This window comes from Lepisma saccharinum, chromosome 8 (genome assembly GCF_977018435.1).
Source record: "Lepisma saccharinum chromosome 8, izLepSacc3.1, whole genome shotgun sequence".
Classification (NCBI taxonomy): Eukaryota; Metazoa; Arthropoda; class Insecta; order Zygentoma; family Lepismatidae; genus Lepisma; species Lepisma saccharinum.
The window spans coordinates 28,851,419-28,871,479 of record NC_139236.1 but is presented as its reverse complement, the minus strand read 5'-3'; the positions used below and the strand labels follow the sequence as shown (position 1 = coordinate 28,871,479).

Below are 20,061 nucleotides of genomic sequence, written 5' to 3'. Positions count from 1 at the left end.
AGTTTTGTGACCTTATTTGACCCCAAAAATAGAATTCGTTACTGTTCCTTAATTGCCGATATTGGTACATTACGAACACAATTTAAAAAAATGTGTAAAATATGGACCATTTTTGGGAAAATAAGTGGTTAATAACTACCTGGGAGCAACCCTGAGGGGTAAAGGTGGCTGGAGCATGGTGCTGATCACATCACCTCCAAAACTGCCGAGATCAAGAATGTGTGGGACCCTACTATCACATCCCTAAAATGTGCCTTAATTGCATGGTGCACGGAGGAACTTTACCTTACTGTGCCTAAACTACATAGTATATGATGATATCAACTCCTCCATAATTCTTAGCAGATGTGAGTTTCCAAGTTACATTGCTGAGCAGTGTTTCATATTTAACAATACCTTGTAAGGATCTGTTGTTGGGAATATATTTTGTTGATTAATTCTTGACCATCCATTATATGTTTCTTTCAACAAATATTCCTGATCATTGTTGAGTTTCACAGTTGTAGGAGCATGCATGCTCTTTGTCAAGTTTTGCTTTGTGTTCACAGCAATTTGTAATGAAGGGGTCCCGGGTTTGATACCCGGTGGAGGCACATAGTGGTTAGGATCCCACTTTAAACTGTAGGTCCAGTCTCGATTAGCCTAACTGTGCATAAAGTGGACTTAAAACACCAAATCAACCAACCACTAGACAGATTCAAACTTTATTTTTTAGATATCAGAAGCAGACCTGTCCGACGGCATAGTGGTAATGTCGTCACCTTGTAATCAAGGGGTCCCGGGTTCAGTACCTGGTGGAGGCACATTGCACAGTGGTTCAGATCTGATTTTAAACTGTAGGCCCAGTCTCAATTAGCCTATCTGTGCATAAAGTGAACTTAAAACATCAATTCAATAGATATCAGTAGAAAGGGGGTGGGGTCAGTTAATTTTATAATTATTTTTCACACATCAAAAGGGGAGGAAATTACTATTTATTACCATTTACTCACACCATAATTGATTTCAAATTGTTTGTGCTGGACATCTTGGGGAGGGGCAATTAATTACCCTCTTCTGCATGCTCTTTAAATCACTCATGATTTTCATATAAAATATAGCGGGTCAAATTTCTGAACATGTGTAATTTCATCATCAGTGTAACACTATATATATTCACCTGTACCACTTAGTCATCATTTAAAGGAGCAGACTGTTAACATGAGCCAAGTGGCACAAATACCAAACTGCCCTCAGATCATTTTATATTTAAAGAGCTTTTATGGAAGAAAGTTGCAGTTTTGCAAGGAGAATTCATTATTTATATGCAAATTGAATTACACCATATTCAATGTGTAAGAAATAATCTGAAAGTAGTAGAGAAAGTAAAACTGCATGGGTCATTGATATCTCACATTGAAATAGCCAGTGTGGTGTCGGTGTTCTTGCATCCTAAAAATACCTTGGATCAGTTCCAACCTCACCCAAGCTGGCTCTGTCTGGTGATGTGGAAGTGTCTGGAAGTCTGCCAAAGGAAGAGAATGCACTGGCTTCTTGGTGTGAATGTTCCTATCCTGCTTTATTATGTAGTTGTGGAGATTGTTTTTTTATTTTTAGACGAAGAGGTTTTGATGCGTGGATGCACTGTAACGGTTCTGTGATAGCTGTGTTGTGGCTGTGATCTTTTTTTATTGTTGTTATTGCATTGAAGTGTGGGTTAAGGAGTAATTGAAACGTAAGTTTCTTAGATATGTTAGTTCCTGGTTGTGAATTTATTACAATGATGTAACATTAGCATTTCATTGATGCTGATAAGAGGTCAAGTTTACATGTCAGTGTCAGTGTGTGCGTAAGCGATACTAGTTCCATTTAGCAAAGATAATGAGTGTTTATTGTTTTTTTTTCCTTCAGTTTTTGTTCAACAATATTAACATATTTCTCCATGGCACTACAAAGTAATTAATAAGATTCAATTATAGTTGTTCATAAAAAAAGTAGTAGGATTTGGTAAATATAGAGCTGAGTTTGAACAATTTCTAGTTGAGGATTTGAACTTAGAATATACTACTGGCAATGGGTACCTCAACTGTTTTTTCCCCTCCATTTAAGCATTTCTAGATTTTCTCACTATACATTACTAGCATCATGTTTGTACACTATTGGACTCTTATTAATATGCATATTCATATGTATTGTTAGAGAACTCCAGTGGTTCAGGTAATACGGCATCCGTCTGCCATGGGGTAGACCCAGGTACTGTCCTGGGGTATGTGATCTTAGGTGGGAATTGTTCAGACAATATCCTTACATAAAGTGGCTCTGGGGTTTACCCAGCCTCTAGTAAATGGCACGGGGGTTAAATGTGGTGGATCATGGTGCTGATCACATCATCTCTGCAAATGATCCTCCTTCCACATCTCCCTATGTGCCTTTATGGCAAGTTGTAATGAGCAGGGTGTAGTTTTACCTTTTTTTTTTACATTTGTTGGAGAGATTTTGAATTGGGCTATTGCATAAGGATGATAAATTATTGTTTGAGTTAGCAAAAGGCTTGGTCCAAGCATCCCTGATCTTGGCATAGAAGGCAATTGTCAGGCCAATCTAGGTAGGTGTAGCAAAAGTTGCATTTCTCCTACTAGCCCTTCCCACTTGTCTCACCATGGTTTATAAGAAGTAGTTTCTTGCATTTCTGAAAACAGTTATGTTTGTTTTATTTTGCTAGATCCATGGATATGTGTAATCAGTGGATAATTGCATATGTCCATCTGCTCATGTACAGTACACATCCAGATCGTGTAGTTGAAATATTTCATGTCATCTACTACAGTGTAACAACCCAAGTAGTTTGTGTCTTTGAATGATTTCTGTGGATTTTTGAAAATGTAAAGAAATAAAAGCACTGTTCTACAAATTTTCACTTTTTTCTGTTACAGAAAGGAAAGTAGATGTTTCTTACTGAAATTGGCCTCCTGAACATCAATATGCACTTCATTTTCTAAGATTGGCTCTTAATTTGAAGTTACGGCATAATTCATGTTGTATAACAATTAATCATAAGCAATTTGTCCATAACTTGATAAATATATCAAGGGCTCCTCCCCGAAACCTCTGGAAGACTTAATACTATTCAAATTTTGAAATTATAGCATGAAAACAGAGGAGAGGTGCCGTGAAATACAGTAGATTAAGTGCCTATGCAAATTTTTCTAGTGCTGGGGTTGCTTTATGAGAATTCTCTTAACTGGGGAAAGCATCACTCCACGTTTCCCCCACTTTAAACACTGCTAACCCTCCCCACCCCGAGAAAAAATCCTGCATGCAGCCTTGAAATATATGGTTACTGAATCCTCGACGACAATGTTTTTCTGTTGTCCAGGAGAAAGTACCTTTTCCTTACTGAAATAGATCCATTGAACAGTAAAAATCAGTAACAGCAAAGCACTAAGTAATACTACTCGTATCAATGTTCAATTCCCACCCAATCTTCTCGTAAGACGTCAGAAGATTCTCCATGAGTTGTTTATAGTTCTTTGCTCACCTGTTCCCCAGATAACTATGAAACACTTGTCGAAATGCATTCCATGCAGTTCACTGGCCATCACGGAAATTTTTTTCATGTTTTTATAAGTTTCCTTAATCTCAACTGCATGGACAAAAGGAATTGAAGGTCGAACATTGCCATTGTGCAGCTTAACTGCTTTAAGAGAAAACTTGGAGGAATCAATAAAAAGTCTCCAGTCCTCCATGTTATGTGACATGCAGGGTCTGTATAAAAAGTAATGAGACCATTTTTTTTGATGGGACTGTACGTCGCAACGTGCTCGCTCCAGGTGGGTTCGATGGAGGGGAAGTAAGCTTCTAGCGTCAGTCGCCTATGAGCTTTTGTGCGGTTCGTATCGTGGTTTAAGTGGGCCCCTGTCTATAGGCTCGGTCGAAGCTTTAAAATGCAACATGCCATCGAATAGCGCTACGCCATTAAATTCTGTGTGGGACTTGGAAAATCGACTATGGAGACGTTGGCCATGATCCAGCAAGTGTTCGGGAGTGAAAGCCTATCAAAAGCTGCTGTTTTGAGATGGCACAAGTGCTTCAAAGACGGTTGGGAGAGTGTGGAAGACGAACCTTGCGCAGGATGCTCGTCCACGAGCAGAACTGAGGACAATGTGCAACGTGTGCGTGATGTGTTGAACTCAGACCGGCGGTTAAGTGTTCGAATGATTGCAGACCACGTAGGAATTGATAAAATGACTGTGCACACCATCATTACCGAGGATTTGGCGATGAGAAAAATCTGTGCCAAGCTCGTCCCGAAAGTTTTGACTGACGACCAAAGGCAAAACTGTGTGCTTGTTTCCCTAAGATCTTTTGCAGTGCGTTCAAACAGACCCTGAGTTTTTGAACAACATGATCACCGGGGACGAAACGAGGGTTTTTGAGTACAGACTTTTTCCTGTTCACTGTTTCCTTAAATTCACTATTTTTATAAGTTATCAAAACAGTAGTGAACCTTTTCACAAATTATCATGTATTTTGGACCTTCTTTATGGAATTATGGTAAACTTTCGTTCACTATTTCCATTATTGCGGTTTTTATTACTCAATTTACCTAACACTACAAAAATCTGTCCATTTTTCAAAACAGCTTTGTAAATACATTTTCATGTGACTGTAAGATACAAAATATCATGTAGTTGTTCCATTATCACAGAACATACCATGCGTCCATTTCCTTGCAAGGCTGAGAGATCGGGAGAAGTGTGGCTGGCTAGCGGAGATGCTGCCATTTTCGACCAGTAATGTCCCACTTATTTTATGGACATATCTTCAGCATGCAGATATTTATATTAATACTGCAAAACAAACTCTAACCTGTGTTATAAGAGTTGTTCAAAGTGAAACGTCAGGGAATTTCTGTGCAAATTGCCTACACGCGTCTCAATATGAGTCTGTTTTCATGTGTCATACATAAAAATTATTTGTTCTAATGTGAACTTTGCAGCTGGCATTTCAGTTGCCTCACTTACACACAACACACACACACTGCAATTACACAAAGAAGTAGCATGGCAAGTAACCAAAAACCACACTCTTTCACACAGTACGAAATGAACACACTCTTGCTTCAAGGTCTGTTCCTCACTCCATTCGCAGCTCGGTCCAGGGCACCTATAGTCGCGAAGGAAAGAACAACTCAAGCTTGGAGCTTTCAGATTGCAAACAATGTTCACGAAAACCATTGACTTTTATCGGTTTAGTCGGCAACATAATCTTGATACAGTGTTGCACATTCGAAATCTCCAAACGATTCCGAGTGAAGCAAAACTCTTTCGAGGGTAAGCTTAAGCAGGACGTTATTGGTCGAAAATGTCAGCATCTCCGCTAGCGCTGCCCGCCACACTTCTCCCAATCTCTCAGCCTCGCAAGGAAATGGATGCATGGTACATGTAATTACCCAAAGAAAAAAATCACACAAAAGAATTTCTGCACAATGTCAAAATGATTGATTGATTTGCTTTATTTTACTTCGCTTCTTGTGCCACTTTTGGCTCATTTGCGAAGATGGAGATGAGTGGTAATATGATGAAATTGATGAATGAACACTCACAAACATCCATGCGTAGGCCAGGATTCGAACACGGGACCCCTGGCGTCGTAGTGCGATGTATTGTCAAAATGAGGGAGAAAAGCTAATTGATCATAGCGATAGTCAGTGGAGATTAGTACTTCATTATCACTTTTATCAGACTCCAAATCTGATAATTCACTTCCGCTTCTAACTTATTCAAGTGTGTCAAGGATATTTTCACTAAAAGAAACAAATCATCAACTCTGATTCTCGCTCTGGGTTCCTTGCCGAGCGACTGCATTACCAGCCTTCACAGCAGCATTTACTGCTTTGCTCTGCCCACTATTTCCTCCCCTTTTCTGATGCTATGCACACCCTTGCTCCAGAAATAACTGTGATAGGGAATAGTTGACTGAATCAAAAACTATTTGACAATTCTGTTAACATAATCTGTTCTAAAATATTCGTCCAACAGTTAGATTCTATTCTTCCAGGTGGATGTAATAGTTAATGACTGTTCCTTTGTGATCAGTTTTGAGGGTTGCATTCCCTGAGGAGGCATATACTTTGGTGTTTTTGGTGTTTCCAAGAATCAGACTACTGAGGGGTGGAGGGTACAAAATATGTTATGACCAGTGTTTTTTTTTCTGGTAGTCAACAACAGTACTCCATACTGGCATCTTATTATGGGTGAGGACTAATGACATTTTATTCTAACAAGAGAAATGCCTACGATCCCAGAAGTTTTGGGCATGGGTATCCTTTGTGTCCTTTCATCAATTTCATCATATCATCACTCGTTCTCATCTTAGCAATTAGCCAAATGTGGCAGAAAAGAGGAGTAAAATAAAGCAAATCAATCAATCAACAAGTGAAACAAACAAGAGAAATGCATGTGTGTGAGTGCATGCTTGGATGCATCATCATTTATGAACATAACACAATTTTGAATAGTTGTTATGATGAACACATTAACAAACAACATAGTAACATAACTTGAATAGTGCCGGAACCTTTCTTCCCAGAAAAAAAAAGCAATAACTGTAACTTTTTACAGACTTAATTTTATCAATCAGGTTTGCTACCTTCTTCCTCCATAATGATACTCAAATTTAGGCATGTCAAAATATATGTTTTTCAAGATTATGCATATTTTTAGTTAATACGATTAGTGAATACTCCATTCTGAACTTCGCCAGCCGAGCGGCAGATTTGTTAGCACATCACGCTACGATGCCAAAGGTCTTGGGTTCAAATCCCAGCCAGGGCATGGATGTTTGTGAGTGTCCTTTCATCATATCATCACTCATCCCCATCTTCGCAAATTAGCCAAAAGTGGCACAAAAAGTGAAGTACGAATAAAGCAAATCAATCAAAACCATTCTGAGGTTCAGTTTATGAAACAAATTATTGTGTGAATACAGTGTTGTGCCTATGTTGGAATGAATTATGCTACAACTACAAACACATTTTTTATCTCATTTATTTAATGTTTTAAATCTGCTTGAATACAGTTTGTTCACAATTTATAACAGTTGTGTTTTCCTATTATTTTTCTGGATGTTTCAAGCAAAAATACCAAATTATAAGTTTGCCGTATTTAATTGTCTGGCTGATCTTCCAAAATATCTGGCTGCTATGAGAATGGCAATTCCCATGGTCAAAACATTGGTGACCTATAATTTGGTCCACAACGATCCCCAAACGTGCACTATATTTCAAATCATTTGTTGTCAAATTATAGCTTAATCTCCAAAAATGTAGTTTAGGCAGATCTCAAAGTGTCATCTGAATTTGGAATCTACCTCAGCATAAGAAAAATCATTTTTTTGTCCACGATTTTGAAATACTTGGAACAAACTCAAATGAAAAACAAGATCATTCCCGAGGTTAATCTAGATGTGATTAATTTCAGCTAAAAACCTCCAAATTTGTTGCAGTTATTGTGGTTTCAAAATTGGTGACTTACGCCTAACCTTCCTAAAACACACACTACATTACAAAGTTTTTACTAAAAACTTAAAACTCAAGTGATGCTGAGACTTGTGTTTCTTAATGTACGAAAATATAACCTAGCCGTGTGCTATCTTTAAACATGATGACCAATATTTCTCAAATACAATGTGAGATCAATCCTTCAAGTTATCTTGCAACTCAAAAGCTTTGCATTTATGGTGGTTATCAAAAATAGAACGTGTGTGATTTTACACTCCTCTCCTAAGCTATGAAATATTATTTTATAAGTTTTACTGCAAAATTGCGGACCAATTATATATATAAAATTACTCAGTTTTATTTCTTATACTCTGAAAATCTATTAGACCATTAAGAAAAAAACATTGTAGAGCATAGCATAGAGCCTGCCTGCAACATGTGGAAAATGAGTTTTTCATCCACCATCTTGAAACAAATTGTTCAATTTTGTTCACACGTTTTTTTAGCTGCAGAAATAATTTTACGTAAATGATTCTAAATTTACAGCAGTTATCATCATCATTAAATGGATGACTTATCCCTCTCTGCCCATAAGACCCTAACTTATGCTCCTCCTAAATCATGTGCTATATTTTGATAATTTTATTGTCATAATATAGTGCAAGTACATAATGTTGCAGTTAGTTTTGTGTACAAACCTGACATTGTAGCATTTATAAAGATGCACGAGTTACATGGCTACTGAGCTCCTAACCAGACATAAATAACATTTTACTGCATAGGCAAGCAACCCATTAGGATGAGAAATGACAAAACTCATTTAAAGAGTGTTCCAATTTAATCATGTCACAATTAACGACATTTCAATAAAATGTACTCAATTCTCCCTTGTAATGTTTAAACATGCAAAAAATTTCTTGTATCAATTGATCATCACAGTTGAAACTATGATGTGCCACTATGGATTCCCCCACATAAGGAACTGACAGATAACCAAAGTGCTCCCACATTTCAAAATTATAAACTGTATTCAAGTGTGCTGCATCAATAAATGCAAACAATTTATCTAAAAATTTCTGATACTTTTTATTTTTTGTTTCTTGGATATATTATCTTTTTATTTGTGTTAAATGTTCATTTCTAGCATGATTTGAGGAAAACAACCTGAAAAAAAACCACTATGACTTGTCTACGTTCACTATTTTTAGTATTATAAGCTCTGACAAGCCTTTCCTTTACAAGTTGCCCAAAAAAAATTGACAATCATAGAACCTCACAAGTATTTAAAGCAATAATTTACAACATTTTCTGAAAGAAACCACATTTTGACTGGGTTTTTTGGTGGGTTTTTCTGAAAAACCCAAGTGGGGGAATCTGGGCTGAGCCCACCCGGGCCAACCCTGGAATGGAGTGCTGCTGTTGGGATTCGTATGTTGCCAAAAAGCCATCAGTGTTGCCACATTGCTGCATATACGAAATTTATACCCTGATTTAACTATCTCTGGAGCAAGGTCGCACATAGAATCAGAGAAGTGGAGGGAAATAGAGTGGGCATAGCGAAGCAGTACACGCTGCTGGGAAAAGTGGTAACTGCAGTCGCTTTCCCTCCTTCCTCTCATATGTTAATTGGTGGAACCGTCTTTGGCAGAGACTTGTTTTCATTTACCTGCTCCAGAGATAGTTGGGACAGAGTGTAACTATATTTCTGAGACATTGCACAACTGAATGCAAACTGGCCGATGTTGCAAATATCTGAAACATCAAAGGATGGTGTGATTATTCTTGAATGCTACGTGCCTAACCTTTAACAGTGTTGCCATATATACATGAGTTGAGGTGGGTCGCTTGAATATGATCCCTCTTTCCCCTTCTGTTATGCCAAAACGAGAGCCAATCGAACTTTTTTAATGTCATTTCCGTGTTTTGCATCCTCAGATTAGTAAAGATTGGGTGCTTTGATTTCTGTAACAAAATGTGTGTAGAACAGTGTAATTAGGCAGTGAAGATTTTTCACCATTTTCGTATTGTAAGACCTTAATGATAATGTGTCATACTGCAGTGTAAAGTATAATTGGTATGACCAGGACCAGGGTGTGACTTAATGGGGCTTGCCATTATGCCAGGAAGCCAAGATAAATGTTCATCCGTTACAGGGATGATTTAACCCATCAAGGTTGTTTGATATAAATCAAGACTCAAGTTCGTAATTTAAATCTACTTGTGATTTTTTTTAATCACTGATGTAGCTTGTTTGATTTAACTCAGAATCAATATCACAATTTTCTTTTATTCACCGATTTAAGTGCTTTCAAGAAATTATTTATAGAATAATATCCATAAGTAATTTGTAGATATCAGAATCACTTTTGGTGAATGTACATGAATCTCCTAATCATTCCAATGTGTATCTTAGACTCTTAGATACTCCAATATTTTCATTGGGAAAGAGTGGTGTACTGATTGGGTGAAGCTCATACGAAAGGAAAATGTACAGTCCCGTGCAAATTAATCGGAAGAAGCTCCTTTTTTGTCTGAATTGTCAGCACTTGCCCAGTAGGTGGCAGCAATGTACACGTGGTGGCTGTTTTTTATCTTCCATGTTTTCTGTGCATTAACTTGAGCATTATTGACACAGTCAGGTGTCTCGTGCATTGATTCTTTGCGTTTGTGTATATATTTATGCGTTCGTAAGTGTATTTTGTTCCATATAATCAGTAGGCTAATTGTGGCGGAGGTGTCAGTGAGAACCTGCCAATGGATACAGCAACGTTCTGCGATTGTGACTTTATCGCAAAATAGGTCTATGACACAAAGGGAGATAGCTGCAAAATTCTCTGTTGGTGTAGCTACCGTAAATCGAATTATCAAGCAGTACAGACAAACTGGTTCCTTTTCACCTAATAAAAAGAGGTAATGTGGGAGGCAGAAGAAGACCTCGCCATATGATGACAGATTTCTTCTCAGGAAAAGTAAACAAAACCTGGCTCTAACTGCAGTGGAATTGACACGGGAATTGAGGGACAAAGGAGTGCATTTGGACGTTTCCAATGTACGACGTAGACTTCTTGCAGCTGGACGGAAAGCCAGGAAACCAGTGAAAAACAATTTCTTTTGGTTGCAATGCGCAAGAAACGTCTCTCGTGGGCCCCGTGCTCATCGAAATTGGACAGAAGACGACTGGAAGAAAGTTGTGTTCTCAAATGAAACACATTTTGAGGTCCAGGGACAAAGGGTTCAATACGTGCGTCGGTCGAGTAATGAATCTGTAACATCAGCACATCTGCAACAGACCGTAAAACACCCTGACAAGAAGATGTTTTTGGGATTCTTCACCCATGAAAGACCAGGGTCATTAGTGCCAATTGATGGTATGATGAATGCTGACAAATACATACATGTTCTGAGAAGGAAAATTATTCCAGTGCTCCAGGAGAAGTTTCCAAATGGTGACTGCATTTTCCAGCAAGATTTGGCTTCTTGTCACACTGCCAAAAGTACAGAATTTTATGAGTGAGAACAATATTCGAGTGTTAAAGTGGCCAGGGAACTCCCCGGATCTAAATCCAATCGAGAATTTGTGGGCTATTTGCAAACTACGAATATCAAAACTGAACTGTTCCACAAAGCAAGCATTGATTGAGTCTCTTGTTCGTGTTTGGTTCCATGACAATGAACTTTAAATGCAATATGTTCAAAGCTTGTATAATCTATTCCAAAACGTGTTATGCAAGTTATAATACAACAAGGAGGACATATTAACTATAAAATGATTATCAGTTTGTACCTTATGTGAAAAATGAATATATGTACAAATGTGTTGTAAGACAATAAATGTAAATTTTTGGATGTAATTGCTGTGTTTCGATTAATTTGTACGGGACTGTAATATGTAAACTGTAAACAGACTAAATTTCAGTTCCTTTCAAGCTCAATAATTTTCATACCTAAAAACAGTAAATATTTTGCGTAGAGTACCAGGTATGCCTGTTAATAATTCTTAATTTCGTCACTGGATGACGCTGGAAGCAAGGGATGGTGCACAGTCTCAACTGTTACGTCAGTGTGTTGCCAGGACAGTCCCTGTCAAAATGCCGTGGATGTGCAACCGAGTGCGAGTGATTGTGATATTGGGTTTGTGTGGAAACATGTTGACCTTCAAACCAAATAAGGAGCATGTGCGGCACATCCTGCTTTGTTCAATCAAAAGAAAAACGCGAGTGAAAGCCATCGTTTCCTTGTGAAAACGTACAGTGACAATGTTCTAACGCAAGACGCGCATGTGCGTTGGTTTCGACGATTCAAAAGTGGTGATTTTGACTTGAAAGACAAAGATGGCCGGGCCAGTCGAAAAAATTCCAAGATGCCGAATTGCAAGCACTGTTGGACGAAGATGATAGGCAAACGCAACAACAACTGGCAGAGAAGTTAAATGTTGGTCGCCAAACCATACCTGATCGTCTTCATGCCATGGGAAAGATCCAGAAGGCAGGAAAATGGATCCCACATCATCTGAACGACAGACAAATGGAAAAGCGAAAAACTGTGTGTGAAGTGTTGCTTTCTCGGCATGAAAGAAAGTCTTTCTTGCATCAGATAGTGACTGGGGACGAAAAATCGATCTACTTCGAGAACCCAAAATGCAAGAAGTCATGGGTTGACCCAGGACAACCTTCAACATCGACTTGAAAACCGAATCGCTTCGGAAGGAAGTCAATGCTGTGCATTTGGTGGGATCAAAAGGGTGTGGTGTACCATGAGCTTCTGAAACCAGGTGAAACAGTGAATGCCATTCGCTACTGTCAACAACTCATCAATTTGAACCATGCATTGATCGAAAAGCACCCAGATTGGGTGACAAGACACGGAAAAGTGATTTTGCAGCCTCATCACACACAGCGAAAGGCGTCAGAGACACCATTTCTGCACTTGGCTGGGATTTCTTGCCCTACCCGCCATACTCACCAGATTTAGCCCCTTCGTACTACCACTTGTTTTCATTGATGTCTCACTCACTTTCCCTGCAACACTTCCAACAATTACAAAGATGTCGAACATTGGCTTGCTGACTGAATCACCTCAAAATGTGAACAATTTTTCTGGAAGGGCATCCACAATTTGATGGACAGATGGGCACAATGTATAGCTAGCGATGGCGCATACTTTGAATAGAACATTTGTTACCTTTCTCCCCAAATACACTTGTTTTCTTTCGGATCAATTAAGAATTATTAACCGGCACACCTGGTAATATACAAAATACTAATCATGTTAAACTGTACATAGGGTTATTACAATTAAACTCTAAATAAACATGGCAGCTGATAATATTTTGTAAAAAAAAAATGAAAAAATTGAACTACAAAGAATGTAAAAATGTTTTAAGTTACAATTATATAGTTATCCAAAAATGTTCTATTTTTACTGGAAGAAAAGTTACTGAAATTATTACATAGTTTTATTAACACACTCAACAAACTTTTCCAAAGTAGGTTCATATGTACAGTGTCAGAAACAGAAAAATGTACATTTACATTCAATTTTTAATATTTTCTTTAACCTAACTGTTTAAACCTTTTACAGCAGAAAACACTTTTCACCTAAAAAAATAAAAAAAACATACATCCATTTTTAAAATCATCAAAAAAAAATTTTGATAAAAATAATGAATTTTATCCACCCCCTTCAGTAGAGTAGCACAGATATTTTAATTAGTTTTAAATATAAATGTGCCTGCATGGTACAACCAATTTTTCATTCATGTTTGAGGAATAAAAGACTTGGTTGATAATAATAAGACGTAAGCAAGTTACTAATATTTATCCTTGAGAACTTACTTGTAGAGGTTCTATTAATTTCGGTGGCCTCTGCCACCATCTGCTGTGGAACTCGTTGCTTCACTGCTGGGTTGGATTCCAGTTTCTGTTTTTTCCCCCGTGTGCTTCTAGGAGCGCTTTTGTAGCCAGTTCGTCTGCTGCATGCAGGGGGTTTAAGTTGTTTCAACAGCGGGAGCCAGACATGATGTGTCTGTCCACTGTTGGTGTTAACATCCCGTGGAAAGTTGATTTGACTTGATCTTTGATTTTGGTGTCAATCAGTGTGTGTGCTGTATGCCTGACTGCTTATTATCAAAAGTTTATTATCAGACTACTGAATCCCCATCTCTAGTGTCATTCTATACAATAACGTGAGACCTCATACCACCACTTTAACTCAAGAAAAAATTGCGAACTGTGCTGCAACATCCTCCCTATATCCCAGATATCTCAACCTTTATCATTTATTGGACCACTAAATCAGCATTGGGAGCTCAATGTTTTGAGACCAATGAAGTGGAGCTCTACTTGTGCAATTGACTTCAACACCAATCATTGTCTTTCTATGCCACGTACATTAAAAAAAATACCATTCTAGTGGCAAAAGTGCCTTGATTGTAGTGGAATGTGTACAGAATAATGGTCCATTTGTATTTGTGTAATAAAACAGAAAGAAGAAAGGCTGAAGAAAATGTTAGACCAGTGTGTACTCTTTAACACAAGAGTAAAAGTGATACACTTGTCATTATCAGATACAATTTTTTCAGGCTCATCTTATCCATATCAAGGCACATTTTTTAAAAAATGCTGAAGATTATGGCCACAATTAATTTATATGTTCTTACAAATGAAGCTTGAATTTGCTTCAGATCCTCTATAATTACTTCTTGGAATATCACATCAAAGCATACAATTTTGGTTGAGCATGCTCTGATACTTAAGAATTTACTGTGAGCAGTTTGTTAGATGGAAAAATGAACGTAGACAATTCTGTATATAAAGCAGACTCCCTATAAAGCTACCTTGAATGCAACTGAAAATTATATTGCAGGGTGGCTACTCACCGGGAATTCTGGGAATTAAGCGTAAATTATTGTCTCCGGGAATTTTTCTCCGTAGACGTGAAAAATTGCATTATTATAATCCAAATCCCATTCCATTTCTACATATTTATAAATTCCTGAGGTAAGTTTTTCACAGTTTAGCCTTTGTTTTTATAGAGGAAGGAAAAGAAAGCTGCTTTGAAAATAAAATTCTCTCAATCCTGTAATGGTAGAACCAGTACATGATCCTTTTCTTATTTGGATGTTGGTATATGTTCATTAATATTATTTAATTATTATTAATATATGGGTTGGTGAAGGTAATATTTGTTATTCAGTTGCTCAGAAGGTGGGTAGTTTAAAAACTTGTCCTTTCAAAACCCAGAGGGGTGAAAAAAGAAGTCTTTTACTGGCTCTTTTCAAATCGCCTATATAAGGGATTCTATTGAGGTGCAGGGGTTGGCATCTCGGTGCCGTTTAGTGGCTGTGGTTAGTCTGGGAGGCTAGTGGTCAGGGGTCAACCATTTTGATGGAGATACTACTGACGGTTTCGGCCAACGTACAAATCTCGTTTGCACCCAAGTTTTAATTTTATATTAAAGAAATTTTATATTAAATTTAGTAGTGACTGTGGCTATTCTGGGAGGCTAGCGGTCACTGGGTAACCATATTTAAATAGAGATAGTTCTGATGGTCTAGGCCAACGAACGGCCCTCTATTCTACATACATATACTTATATATATATATATATATATATATAAAGTGCTCCCCTGTGTTTAGCACTACGCCATGAAGGCGTATAGGGGGTATGGAGGTAACGCCCTACACTTTGTTGATCCGGTCGTGAGTGGGGATGATGTGATCAGCATCACGCCCCTGACCGCCTTTACCCCCAGGTACCCACGTTATTCGACGCTGGGTGGGCGCCGGAGCCGCTTCCAACGTTAGAAAAGTTCCCGGATTTGAACCGGCCGGGGATCGAACCCGGGACCTTGAGCATGGTAGTCAAACACATTACCTACTGAGCCACCACACACACACATATATATATATATATAGTAGTTTTTGAGATAATCGATTTTCTATTGTTTCTTTAAAATATGACAATGTTCCACATAAAAAGATGAATTGAGAAAAACTGCTTATCGTATGGAACTTATTTCAGCATTTTCTGATAGCCAACAAATAAGTGGTTCGTTGAAAAAAAAAGTTTTTCCCAAATAACAATCACATGTAAGTACCGGGTGCGTCTAAACTTACAAGTGATGATAAAAATAATGCATTCTTAGTTTACTTGGCAACGTATTAATAACAAAAATTGTATGACACGAAGCATACAAATTACATTAATTACTTCCTTGTGTCATCTGCTATCCAACAAGGTACAAATGTTGCTAACATTCACATTTGTGTACAAGAAATAATACTTCATTCATCTTCATGTGAATGGAATCAATGAACAAAACAATTATAGAACATTACACATCTTGCTCAAAGTGGGCACCTCCGTTACGAATGCAGGCACACTGGATTTTATGAACATTTGGTCTCGTAACTCGTGATGTGATGGTGTCCTCGATGTGTTGACCAGCTATTAAGATCCTCTCCCTGAGTTCTTCTTGCGAGTTTACCGGTGTCTTGTAAACTAGTAAGTCTGGAATCACACCCCCGTTTTGTTGCTAATTACCTGTGTGTGTGTGTGTGGGGGTGGTGAGAGACGGTAATGCGTAAGGTTGAAATAGAGAAAAGATCATGCTTGTAGCCTTGAATTTTTAGAAAGTTCGCCTTAAAAAATGGGAATTATACTTGAATTGTATTATAGTTCTGGGGGCAGGTGAATCCGGCTAATGTCTAACATGCCTTTAACAGGGACTCCATAGAGAAAGCCGGGGAGCTGGAGGGGAGTGTAACGGAGCGGAGGCGGGGCCGGGTTAGCAGTTGGGGGCAGTAGGTCAATTACCCCAGGGGGCGGAGCCCGGAATCTGTGGGTAATTTGGAAATCGAGGGTGTAGAAATAAGAACTTAATTTAGAGTATTTTGCTATTTCCACGTATGAGCGCCAAATTTTAACTGCAGATTCGTGATTAGGGGGCCAAAATTAGTGAGTATGCCGAATTTCAAACAAAATGGACAAATTCCCGGCATTGTAAAATTTTGTTAGTTGGGATATGACACTTCTTCCTTTCTACTTAGGCACTGATAAACTTTGCAAAACATTTGTGTCTGTGTGTATTTCCTGTGTTTTTGTTCATAACCTGCTTCTGACTCCAATTGTGTATACAGTGTGGGGGAGGGTGTGAAATGTAATGCAGAGTTCAATGTTATACTTGGCACACTCAGTTTGGATAATTGCCATGCAGAGATGTGCAGAACATATGCTTGTCTGCAGGAATAGCCGCAGTCATTGGATCTTTTCCTTCCTGGAATGCATCTGTGTAAACAACTGCATGTCCATCTTGCCTATGAATCCATTGTGACTTACCAGCTTATAAATTAATATCATTCAGAAGAACTGGAATTATACGAATTTTACTTCAGTGTCACATGTAGGAAAATAAAGAAACATTAACTTTGTTTATTAAAATACAGTGAAACCTGTTGTAAAAATACATCTTTCCTGGTAAGACTTTAGACCTGAAAAAAATGTTAAATTCTCAGGATTAAATGGAAACTGTCTAACGTGGAAACAGAAATCAAAAGAAGCCTTTATGAGAAAAATTTCCCATATTCTGGAATGCAGTCTTCAGAAGAAAATTTTATGACTGTTGTTCTCATTTTCTGAACTCATGTCAGGTGTCTTCCATGTTCTGCTGCATGTGTATTGAGCAGTCAGCTGCATCTGAGTTAAAATTCAATAGTTTTCCCCTTCTGGAAATGTCATTCCATGCCAAATCAACGAAGTCTACAACCCAACCATCTCAGAATTTTTTGAAACTTTTTTTTTTTTTTGGCAGTCTTCATGAAGATATGAAATCCTGAGAAATTGTAGCTTCTTGTGTGGCATAGGTTTGGAGTTTTGGGGGTTTGAAAATACAAAAAATTGTCGATTTTTAGTCTGCACCCAAGACTTTCATGGATAATTGCTCTTACCCTAATTGACGTAGAGAGCTGATTGTAGTCTTGTTTGAAAGGACTTGAAATAAGCTTTTGAATGGTGTATCACATTACTATATTTAGAATAAAATGTTTTCAAGGTCATCCACATTGATCTTTGGACCTTGAACTTTTTAAGATGCATATCTGCGATTTCCTTGGAACTGAAATATATTGTTAACACAAGGTTAGACTGTAGCATTACTGAATTTGAAGTTGGGACGATTATGGGATAATTAAAGAAAAACAATTTAATTAGCAAGTGTGTTTTTTCAGCTGGTCATTTCTACTGGAAGTTTGCAACACTGTTGTTATTTACATTTCAAAATAATATGATTATCTACAGTACTGAAAAATGGACAAGAATGTTTGTTTCCTGAGAAATGACTTACATGCCTCACAGTTCACAGATTATTCTTCAGTATCCAGGAAAATGCTCTGGTTCCTTCTGATTTTATTTGAGGCAGGTTTCTCTAGCTACTTCAATTTCTGTTATTTTATGTCACTTTTCTGCCACTTTTGGCTAATTGAGGATGAGTATTGATAGATGAACTTGACGAAGCAACACACACAAAATAATACTGATGCCCACGTTGATATTTGAACCTGAAAATTCAGTGGTTAGATTGTAAATTGATCATTTAACTTGCTCAGCTACTACTGCATGATATATATATATACCTGGGTTAAGTCATAAGTCATGGCAACTATTTTTTTCTCGCAAACAGGGGACAATACAAAAAATCTAAGATATATATGTTTAAAAGTGTATGAAATGTACTTTCAAAAGAAGCCACCAGATGGTGTATGTGAACAACGGTGGGGTAGTAAGCATGCACCCAAGTTCAGTCGGTGAGTGACAGCGTTCGAAAATGGAGGTCATGAAGCAGGTGCAATGTTCGTACATTAAAGTAGCAGTTCTCCACGACAAAAATGCATTTGAATGTTATACAGAGCTACGGGAAGCTCTGGGTGTGCATGCCATCCCCTATCGAACAGTGGCAGTGTGTCAACTGTCGATCTGCCTCATAATAAAACACTGTTGTCCAATATTCTGTGTTCTGCCTCTTCCCTACTACAGTCTCCTGCATCCAGACTTCATCTGGTGGCTTCATTCGAAGGTACATTCCATACACTTTCAAACTTACATCTAAGATTTTTCATGTTGTCCCCTGTTTGCGAGAAAAAAATTGTTGCCATGACTTATGACTTAACCCTCTATATATATATATATATATATATATTAAATCCCTTTATATTGCAGATTTAGTGATTAAAATGACATTTTGAACTTGCGTAGTGATGTTTTAAAACTTCTTATTCTGCAACTTATCAAAATAAAAGAAATATACACATTGATGGATTGAATCGAATTAAATTTTTTTGGGGTGAGTCTGCACTTTGGACCATTTTTCACCCTTCAATATATTCGAGGAAATATCCCCTTTTTTTAAAATTCTTACTTAAAACTTGAAAACAAAGGGTGTAAAAAGCCCTTTGGAAAATTAAAAGTGCAAGTTTATAAAGGGACATGCACAAGCACAACACATTAATGGTAAGAATGAACAAAAAGCTTTGTCAGAGAGAGTGGAAGAGTCCGGCTCTTCGCAAAAAGCTAAAACATTCAATGAAACTTGCTTGTCATCTCCTAACAGGGATGACAAAGTGTTGGGAAAGTTAAAAGTCTGCATGAGGAAAGGAAATTTGTCACATCCCACAAGAATATATTTAACAATGTATTTATTTAGGGTAGTATATTGAATTTATCAATAAACTTTTAATGTATTTGTAATTTTAGTTGATGTTGATTTTTGACTGTTCTCCCAGATTTTTTGCAGAGTTACCAGTAACAAAGGTGTTTTCTAATTGTAGGGTATGGTGTGTGTGTTAGAAGAAGGCAGTGCAATATGCATTGTACGAGATGTGATATCTACCTCTTCTGGAGGGAAGATAACATTTACAGTTGCAGCAGCAAGTACAGTTAAAGATCTGTTCAAGGAAGTTTCAAAGAGGTCTAACTATGACCAGGACACCTTCGAGCTTATCCTTCAAAAGAATGGAGGAGAGGATCCTGTAAGTTTTTTTTCTTCCTACATACATTTCTATCCTAATGCATGGTGGAAAATTGTTAGTAGCTTGCTTTTATTCTTTCTTGAAGCTTTTCTATTTGTTAATTACAGTGGAGTCATTCCATGCCAAATCAACACATATAAGTGCAATTTTCAACCCTAACATCTCGGATATTCATGAAATTTAGGAGTTGAAACTGTGCATGGAACTTAGTAACTGTGAAAATTTTGAGTCTCGTTTGTTTTGTAATCGTAAAATTATTCAAGGTCAAAGTTCACAAATTGCCCTTTCTCAGCTAGTTTAGATATACTAAATGTGCTGTAACTCTGCTCCTATTTGGCCTAGGAAGCTGAAATAAAATTTATTGTGCAGGGAATTGAACAAGCTTTTCAATAGATCCCATCACCCCCTTTCCATTGAAAACGTTTTGAGTTGAATTCAATATGGCGATCAACAATATGGCGAACTTCCGCTTGACACACACAACTTTTGTTCACCCCTGGGCCTACCATGTTTCTATGATGACCAGTTGAACCCAACATAACTCCTTTACATTTTATA

At 37.6% G+C, this 20,061-nt stretch overlaps 1 protein-coding gene and 1 pseudogene across 3 annotated transcripts in view; both read left to right on the top strand.

The window, feature by feature from the left end:
• The window catches only part of LOC145990893 (ubiquitin carboxyl-terminal hydrolase 47-like), a 107,742-nt gene that overhangs the window by 12,348 nt on the left and 75,333 nt on the right, over positions 1-20,061 (top strand). For 2 of the 3 annotated variants that reach the window (XM_083126376.1, XM_083126375.1), the window contains exon 3: positions 19,303-19,503. In XM_083126376.1, the coding sequence (XP_082982502.1) occupies positions 19,306-19,503 (198 nt within the window). In that variant the 5' untranslated portion in view covers positions 19,303-19,305. Of the gene's footprint in view, positions 1-1,578; positions 1,715-19,302; positions 19,504-20,061 lie in introns of those variants that run through there. The other variant, XM_083126377.1, reaches the window with a different exon arrangement.
• On the top strand, positions 3,987-4,370 carry LOC145991715 (protein GVQW3 pseudogene; annotated as a pseudogene).